The 9,868-nt window shown below is 41.5% G+C and overlaps 1 protein-coding gene across 1 annotated transcript; it reads right to left on the reverse strand.

The window, feature by feature from the left end:
- Window positions 1-164: 164 nt before the first annotated feature.
- On the reverse strand, window positions 165-9,868 carry RAB39A (RAB39A, member RAS oncogene family). The gene is made up of 2 exons (XM_086742429.1): window positions 9,546-9,868; window positions 165-697 (listed from the first exon to the last, which is right to left on the reverse strand). Exons 1-2 carry the CDS (start codon window positions 9,866-9,868, stop codon window positions 271-273), a joined length of 750 nt encoding a protein of 249 aa, XP_086598555.1. The 3' UTR covers window positions 165-270.

The raw sequence follows: 9,868 nt of genomic DNA on the forward strand, positions 1-9,868 counted from the left end.
GTATCTTGCTATAGGATTAGTTTTTCCTTTAGCAATATAGAATTTCTTTTCCTCAAGACCTCACAAAGTTATTGTACTCTGTAAAAAAAAAAAAAAAAAGCACTTAAAGTTTTATGAAGTTATGACCTAGACAGAAGGATAAAAAAAACCAAATTACCGTTCTATGATTCAGCTATGTCATGATCTAATATTGTTTCAAAATTATTATTTTGTTATTTAGGTTGGCATCATCTTCTGAACACTCGATGTGCTCTTTGGCATGCTACAAATTCAGCAGACGCACTGTCTTCTGGGCTTCACAGCTTCTTCTGACGAATGTACAACATTTGGAACAAAGCCGCTCTTGACACCTTCCCATCCATCTTGAATTGAGATTTCTCCCTTTTTTACAAGTTCATAGATGTCTCGTGTAAGAATTGTAAAGGACTCTTCAACATTCGTGGCATCTTTTGCTGAAGTTTCTATATATTTCATACCACAGTCAGATGACAGTTTTTCAGCTTCTTCTCTTGTAACCTCACGCTGTGACACTAAGTCACATTTATGTCCTACTAACAGGAACACAATCTGAAAGGGCTGCACATGCATTTTGGCTTCTTCTAGCCAGTCTTTCACATGTTCAAAAGATCGTCGATTTGTGATGTCAAACACTAGTAAGCCACCCACAGAATTGCGATAGTAAGATCGTGTTATTGATCTGTGAAGGAAAAATAAAAGAAAAAGGAAAATTAAAATACACTTTCACTTTCTTTGTCAATAGGTTACTTTTCCATGTGGCAATGTGTTTTTATCTACTATAAGCTTTATGAAATATCTTTGCTTTTTTAAAACTAATTGGAATTTATTAGTTTACCTTCTACACACAAAAAGTGTTGCTTTTTCATTTTTTTTCTTATACTGAAAAGCCACAATCTAAACATTGTTGCAGCCAGCATCTCTAGTGAGAATTTTGAATGCTGAATTATTCTGCCAAGTAATCCCTATCAGCAAACTGTGGCACATGTTCACAGAATAAAATATATGTATTTACTTGTCAAATACTTGTTAAAGTCTGAGTCCTTCAGTTTTACACAAACATGCACATTGCTTTGTTCTAATCACTTATTTCAAACTGAAATACATAGGCAGATGTTGAGAAACCTGGAGCCTAAGCTTCCCAATGTACAAGTGTATCCTTTTGTATTCCTTGTGGAAAAATTCTTTGACAGAAAAATTTGTAAAAATAATCATAATTCTTTGTGCTTGCAGGAGTCAACAGGTAACAGACTAAGAAAGGGAACTCCCTAAACAAAGCTGTCCAAAATTAACTGAGGTGGGCAAACACACAGTTGTTACAGCATTGGCAAGGAACGCTCCTACCTCCAGGATCTCTCTCACATAGAGGTTCAAACGCTCCTTATAATTGCATTTACTCATTTTCAGCAGGAGAATTCCAGGACTGGCAACAGATATTTTCTACTTTTCAGCTCTCTGCATTTCAGGGCATTCACAGAAAGGAATTTTGGAAGAAGGAAACCCTTCCTCTGTTTGAAAAGATTTTTAATATGTTTTAGAAGAAGAAAAAATGTTTGTTAGAATGTAGAGAGAGAGAAAGAAACAGGGATGAAAAAATGATCGTAAGTCTCTAATCTTGAGCAATAGGGGAGGATGGAGAAGTGAGAAGAGACATTTTAAAGGAAGTGACAGCCAACCAAGGAGTGGACACAAGCACTCATTACTAGCGTAACTATATAGCTAGCATATGTGTAAGTATTCTTCAACTGAAATGAGACACACAATCTCTATTAACAGTCATTATTTGAAATTATAATTTAGCCAAGACTGAATTCCATTTTACCTTATGATTATGAAGAGGATGCAGCCTCAAAATTTTTGGAATCAGGAAGAACTGTACACAGTAACATACCTTTCCATAACAGTAGCTCCTTCTGATTTTCAGTTCATCAAATTTCATATAGTGTTTTATACCAATTTGAATATATAATTGTATAATTACCAGTAGTAAGCACATTACAGATAGGTAAGTGCACAGCTAGATAAGGCTTAGGTTTCTTGGCACATTTGAATTCATTTAGCCACACCAAACAGCATTTGAAATGGTTTTATTTAGATAGCAGGGAGGGATTGTCTGTCCTAATGTTTAGAGAGATCTTTTCTACGTTAGAAAGATCTTTTCTACGTTCCTAGCAGTAAGAGTCCATGGAGAGTCTCTCTGAACAGTTTGAATGTGAAGACAATAGGATCTTACCCTCAAGATTAATTCAAATAGTTTGGATGTGAAAAATTACACATGGTTTCACAAAATTATTTAAGACGATAAATGAGGGGTATCACATTTTGGGAAATATTAAATAAAGGTGCCATAAAGATCTGTTTCAGGTTTTCTTAAGCATTTTGTTTTCTGTAGAGCAGTTGCAAATGCAAATGAGTACATGAAAATAATTCAAGTGGTTCCAGAAAGAGCGGAAGTGGGTGACAAAAATGAGATTAGATTTGGAGAAGTGGAAGCTAATACAGCCTATTTTCATTTTTAAAAAATCTTAAAAACAGTTATGCCAAGGAAATGCATTAGCCGGGGAAGAAAGTAGGTTAGTATTGAAAATGCAGTGTGTCATCTACCAAGCATTTCTATATAGAACGATGTTATATCATGTATCTGTGAACTGGAGTACAGACAAAGCAGCCCTCTGCGTGTTACTGGTCGCTTATACTCAGCAGTCAGTACCCCCATCTGTTGTAACTCACTTCTGCAGAGATATGCTAATTTACACTAGCTGATGATCTAAGCCATTATATTTAATTATGTGTATGTATTGCCTGTAACAGAGATGATTGAAAAGCATCTGTAACTTTGGGCTGTACATCACAAAAACTGTGAATATACGGGATGGACAGCAGTCATGTTTTCTGTATTTTCAGTATGTATAATTTGAAATTAGCTTTTTCAGTACTAAAAAACGGTTTATATACTAAGAGGTTTGAGAAAACAGTAAGAAAAGAAAAAAGTAGCAGAAAAAGTTTTAAAGATACATATAGCTGTCCCATGTTATGTGATTGTCTAACATCTGAAAAAAGGACGATGTTTGTTAAAATATGGTCTACAAATATTTGAATAGTTTTACTATTAAGGTGAGTTATTATTTGCTGTTATATTTTAAAAGAAAGTATTCCTGACAAGTAAGACAAAATTTTGAAGCAGAAAGTTTAGGCCATCAACTGGGAAAAAATGTTTGGGCACACAAATCTGGTAGGTTGTTCAACAGTATCTGAAACATCTTATAGATGCAGAATATTTGACTTAAATATGACAATTAGAGTAGATTAAGTATTAGACACATATATTTAGTAGACCGCTCAGAGTTATTTGGAAAATGAACTGTGTGAGGTGGATGTATTTCTGCTCACTTATGCCCTATATCACACCTGGAAAGAATGAAAGAGCATTGACTTAGATGGTCTGGTAGGTCTCTCTGCTTTTGTTTTAGTTTGTTTTTTTCTTTATAAAACTAAGTGCAAGGGTAATTTTTGCCTCTCATTAATGTTATCGCTAAAGATTATAGGACTTCTAAGTGCCTTCCAACAAGGCTTAGGCAGAAGTATAACAGCAATATCTGAAGTTGTGCTCCACTCGGCTACATATCTAACCATGGTGCCTGAACAAGTTCCCTGGGGACCCGAGTGCTCCGCCTCCGTGCAGGCTGTGAGCCACCGAGCAGGGACAGCCCTGCCTTCCCTCCTAGCTTGGATCAAAGCTGGAAACAAACCATTGCTTCAGGTGAGAGCTTCCCAAGAGCACACCAACACCCTCAGATGGGTTCAAGCTCCTCACAAAATGCAGAGGAACTTCCCTTTAGCACAGTGGCAGTACCTATCTTTCACATGTTTACAGAGCCCATGGTACAGAGGCCGCTTGAGGGGTTTTGCTCGGAAGACGTACAGCTGTATAAGCTTCACAGGCCATATCAATGTACTGTGTGTGTCTTCACCGAAAAGCTTGATGATGAGAGTGTGTGGTGGCCAACAAAAGATATGGAGGGCTGACAGTAAACGGCTCTTCATACAACAGCTGGTAAACTTGTAGATCTCCTTGGGAAAGACATTATGAATGCAAAAAGTTTATCTGTATTCCATGGAAGACAGAACAAGTCCTGAACAAGAGACTGAGTGAGGTTTAGTAAACAGCCAAACCGTAGCACTCTCCAGAAGTCCCTCAAGTTGAAAGTAGAGGATAGCAGAGTACTCAGGAGAATTCAAAGACTCTTATCAGAGACAAGATATCAGAGTACGGACCACAGACAAAACCAGATTGGCCTTTCATGTTCTTTCACAAGCAGTGAATCCACTTACATGATTATACACAAGATCAGAGCCTAAAAGCAAAATTAAGTTCTTAACTCCCTTATTGTTGTCACATTTTGAACAGAAGGAAAAAAAAGCCTAGAGTCCTGCGGGTTTTTCCAGTCAGGATGAGGAATTGGTGCCAGGTCAGGTTTGATGTAGACCAACTTATACATAAAGGATGTTCAAATTTCCATTTCCCAAATTACCCATATGCAGATCCTAAATTCTTGTTGAAAAGATGGCTTCTCGTGTAAACTTTGGCTCAGCTAATTAATGTCATTAAACTAGCATTGTGGAAGAGAATGCATTACTTGCAGCATCATGATTAATTTTCTGTGGGGAAGGCAGGAGAGGGGAGTACTTCCTTTAGTAGAGGGAAAGTCTTAAGTTAGGGACAGGGTAGGATTAGGGTGAAAAAGTAATGGCCAAAGAGCAGCCTTTCTTCTAAACTTAGGGAGACAGCAATGAAGCCTGCCATCTCCTTTCAGGAAATCGTTCTGAGAAGGCGCTGGTTGGCAGTGGGAAGCAGAACTTATTTCAGATTTAGAATCTGGAAAATCTGCCCATGGCTTTGAATGAAAGGAGGAGTGGACTCTTAAATCCATTCCTGCATCTGTCTTTAATCATGTCTCTTATCTCTCTGCCTAAAACACTTTGTTTTTCTTCTATTCCTTTGTGCCCAGTACTTCCTTGCTGCCTCCCCTCTCAGCTTCTCTTTCATAGAGGACTCTGAGCCTTTCTTTAAGTGATAGCTAACGGAAATGCCCAAACCCATGCGTCTGCCTGGGCCTTTGTTCAAGGTGCAAGCTGATATTTCAGGAGGGTGTTTGCCAGCCTCTCACAGCTACAGTGATAGGAAACAACCCTTCTTCTTAATAGAGGTGACTCTAACCCCTCGGTGAGCAGAGGCCTACGTGGCTGTGCAGCTCCTCCTCTTTCAGGCTGCAGTACGCAGGCCCGCCAGCCACTGATGATGGGTGTGCTGCAGCCTCCAGCTGGTCCACACTAAATACACCAACTATTATGCCATCTTTGCCTGAAAGTTACAAAAATTGGTGTAAGCATTATTGAAAAAGTAATTCTTATTTTCTCCCTCACTCCATATAAATAAAATAGAGATTACAAAACTCCTTATCTGTCCTGTTGTTAAATAGGCACTGTCCTAGCACCCTCAAGACCATCCTAAGTTTTTATTTTCAGCAAGAATGCTTGTACAAATAATATTTTTGCTCATTTCATTTAATGCTTGGCATTTCTAATAAATGAAAGGTAAATACAGATAAAAGGCTGGAGAAAATCAGTTTCCCCTATTAGAACATGCTAAAAAGGTAAGACTGCACCAAGTATTACAAAGGAACCATGATACCTTGATATTGAATGCTGTAAGGTTCCTCCAGATGGTTCTGTATTCGGAATTGCTGGAGGTGAGACTGCTCCTCAAGAAGTTATACGTTATGATGTACAATAATAATATGTTAGAATGTTTTTCCAAAGGATAACTTTGAAGTCTTTAGTTTTAATTGGGAATATTTGTTAAATGCAGATCCTAAATTATTTTTGAAATTATGACTTTGCATGCAGAATACATGTTGGTTCCACTAATTAATTCTGCCTAAATTAGCATTACGGAAGGGGAAATACCATCTAGAACAGAAGTCATACTCTTATCTTCATCTAAATATTAGGTTCAAGATGTAAGACCCTAATTAATACTCTCAAGAAGAACGTTAGTAAGATGATGGCCACTGACCAATTGTTTCTGAAAATGAATTAGAAGATGCATTAATCAGATCAGACCGTGGCTTTAGGGTGACTTTAAATCAGCCACAGTGTTTCTTTCTCATTAGGATCTTACTGATCTTTACCAGATGAACCAAACTTCCACTAAAAGCTTTATCTAATTTTGAAGACTTATTTTTATACGATGACTAAAGACTACATTGTAATAGTAATAATTTTGAAAATACATATTGCTTACTCAAAAAGAAGAATAAGGATAACGTTTTATTTTCAAGCTATGTGTTAGAAACAGAATGTATCTAATATCATAGTCTCCTAAAAATTGGTTGATATAATTGAGGCATTCCCACAATATTTTGCCCCTGCATTCTTGACAGGAACTTTCAGTCTTAGCACCACTACCAAGCACTTTATAGCCTTGGAATTTTCATTATTTAAATTACAAAAATGAATTAATTTTAAAAACAAACAACATCACAGCAAAGCAGACAATTTGAAACACAGCCACAGCAGCAGACATTGCTCTAAATGACAACTAATCGCAAGACAGAAAGAAACCCAGGGTGTACCCCTCATTTACTGTAGTGTGCTTTACAGACCTGAGTCTACACTAAGCAAGTCTGTAGGCTCCTGTTCTACTGGTGTTAAAGTTCTTGATGATGCCGTTGTTGCCCGTATAGCACCTAGCACAATGGGAGATTCTGCTTAGCGAGGCCTTACTGATGTCAAAGTAAATATAGTCAGTAACTGCTCTGCCTGAGCTCAAAATAAGTAAACTGTCCAGCACCAGTGTTTGCAGCTTGCTCACCCTTCTTGTGGAAGTGGTGAGAATTGCTTTAGTTGAGAAGTAATGCCAACAGTGCATGTTAAAGTCGATTTCTAAGACCATGCAGAGAATCATAGAATCATAGAATCTTTAAGGTTGGAAAAGACCTCCAAGATCATCAAGTCCAACTGTTAACCCAACACCACCATGCCTACTAAACCATGTCCTGAAGTGCCACATGTACACATTCTTTGAACACCTCCAGGGATGGTGACTCCATCACTTCCTTGGGCAGCCCGTTCCAGTGCCTGACCACTCTTTCAGTAAAAATATGTTTCCTAATTCTAACTTAAACCTCCTCTGCTGCAACTTGAGGCCATTTCCTCTTCTCCTATCACTAGTTACTTGGGAGAAGAGACCAACACCCACCTCCCTACAATCTCCTTTCAGGTAGTTGTAGAGATGAAATACAACAACATCAATGAACTATACATGTAAGTTTTTTTTTCGAAACAATTTCTCCAAGAAAATAAGTGCTCTCTTTCAAGAGAGTGTGATGACAGGTGTGTCACGTTACTTTTCCCCTGGAAATGTCCCTAATGCCTGGGATCAAAAGAAGGGGGTTATTATGCAGCCAGTAGTTTGCCCTGCATGCAGGGAACTCCCCAGGGAGCTTTAAAGGCAGGTTTTACCTCCTCCAAAGTCCGAGTGCAAGTGAACCAGAGAAGAACTGGGAATCAGAACTGCAAATTGCTTGGTGTTTCACAAAATTAGATAACTTTTCGGAATAATTAGTTCTTCCCCAAGACCATCTTTGCTTGTGATCTGTAGTCTTCTCTATTAGCAGAGAACAGAATGTGCAAGATTTTAAACTGTGGTGCATAACTTAGTAAAATATTTATAATTTACTTGAGGAAGTGTAAACCAGACTATACAATAAATGCTATGATATTTGGTACACCAGCTGACAAGAAACTCTTAGCAGAAAAACAAACTCAAATGTTTAAAACTACCTCCTTCAGTTTGTATCTTCCTGGTATTAGAAAAAACACAGATGTATACTAATGGTAAATGTAAAAGCAACTGACTGCATGACTCATCACTGTATATCCCCTGAGCATTCCCGGGTTAAAGGATGACTATCATTTAATTTAAAATGTATGCAAAACTCTCTGCATTTGCATTCCTTTCAGTCAAGTGCCTTGTCATTGGCCATCTCGCCTATTTCTCAGCAAATTCAAAATAAAGAGAATATACGTTCTTAGTCACTTGTTCACAAGTATTTTACATTCTCTGCTGGAAAGCACAAGGAGGGTGAAAAAGATGAGAGCTTGCTATTTTTACTATTCATTTCTTCGCTAACCCTTCACAGGCCTGCCTGCAAAAATGCGTATAAAGTTGTGACTCATGCAAGCTCAGGAAAGTTTTTTGTTGTTTCACTGTAGTGCTTGTTATTGGGGGAAAAAAAAAAAAAAGGGTTGGTGTCCCCCAGTAAGACAGTGAAATCCCACCTCTTCGGCTGAGCACAAGAATGTGCACAACTGTTGCAGCGGAAGACAGGCAATATAAAATCATTGATTCTGGCCATTTCAACCCTCCTGCTAGCACCTCAGTAACGACAAGTGTGTGGGTCAGGTACCACGTCGATGGGCTGCATGTGTTAGCCTCCCACCCAAGCTCATACCCACTGAACCCCAAGTCCAAACTAAAATCCATGCACAACTTGCCTGAAGTGGCAAGCTCTGCAGATACGACAGAGCCACAAGAGTGAGTGAATGATAGTACCAGTTTGTATGTTGGGGAATGACCGTGACTCTTTTGGGGCAGGAAAAGAGGGTAGTTTTGCTACCTGTTTGTGTCAGAGAGGAGAAAGGAGAAGATTTAATAGTCAGTGCAGCATTTGAGCTAGTTTAGCTATACTGTAAAGGTATTAGTGAAGGCTCCTGGCAGCCAGCAGTGCGGAGCAGGTGCAGAAGGCAGATAAAACACTCAAGAGGGGCTAAAGCTGGCTGCCCGGTGGCTTCCACGCTGCCAAGGCTGCACTGCTGCACGCAGAGCTGCTGTGCTGGAAGGTGGAAGAGCAGGGAGGAGGCCTGGTCTCTCTGGATTGCATGGAAGGGAGAGTTATGGCAGAGGGAAATACTGCAGGGGAGGATGAGTTCGGAGGTGATGACAAAGTAAGAAATGCGGAGTGAAGCAGGGGCCTCCTGCTGCAAAGCAGGGAAAAAAATGTGGAGGAGGGATCGCTACCCCAGGGCCAGGCCTTAGGGACAAAGGTGGGGGAGGGAAGGAGAGACTGGACAAGGCCACTTGTTACCCCCAGCGTGAGCTGGGAGGGGAAGGGCAGCTCTTCCCCGGTGGTGGGTGTGGAGGGAAAGGGTGAGGAAGGAAGAAGCTACTGGGGGGGGAGCTGGTGGGAGGCTGTGGGTCACGGGGCTGGGGGCACCGGCAAGCCGGGGGGGGGGGGAGGCTGGATGGCAATGGGGTGGCGGGGCGTGGGGGGCACAGCAGCAGGGTGGGTGCAGCGAGACGTGCGGGGGGCGGACGGGGGAAGGCAAAGTCCTTGGGGCAGGAGATGAGGCGGGCGAGGAGGGAAGGGCAGCGGGGGCCGGGGCTGCGGGGCAGGGTGTGCCCAGGGGCCGGCGGGTTTGGGGGGCGGACGGGGGTGGATGGGGCGGGTGGGGGAGCTCCCTTGTACCTGAACCGCTCCTGCCCCGCCGTGTCCCAGAGCTGCAGCTTGACCCTCTTGCCGGGCTCGATCTCCACCAGCCGGGAGAAGAAGTCCACCCCCACGGTGGGGTCGGAGTGCAGCGGCCCCGGGAAGCGGCCCTCGGTGAAGCGGTGCAGGAGGCAGGACTTGCCCACGGTGGAGTCGCCCAGCACGATCAGCCGGAACTGATAGATCCAAATCGCCGCGTCCATGGCGGCCCCGGCCTGGCCCGGCTCCGCCTTGGGGCTCTTCCTGGGGCTCCTGCGCGGCCGGTGCCTGCACCGCGCTCCGATCGCCCCAACGCCCGGCAT

This window comes from Chlamydotis macqueenii, chromosome 1 (assembly GCF_036417535.1).
Source record: "Chlamydotis macqueenii isolate bChlMac1 chromosome 1, bChlMac1.mat, whole genome shotgun sequence".
Lineage (NCBI taxonomy): Eukaryota > Metazoa > Chordata > Aves > Otidiformes > Otididae > Chlamydotis > Chlamydotis macqueenii.

Coding starts and splice junctions, on each gene's coding strand:
- RAB39A (XM_086742429.1), bottom strand. CDS start 9,868: ATGCCGGGCGTTGGGGCGATCGGAGCGCGGTGCAGGCACCGGCCGCGC. Junction 698..9,545: donor GCGGGGCAGGAGCGGTTCAG/GTACAAGGGAGC, acceptor TTTCCTTCACAG/ATCAATAACACGATCTTACT.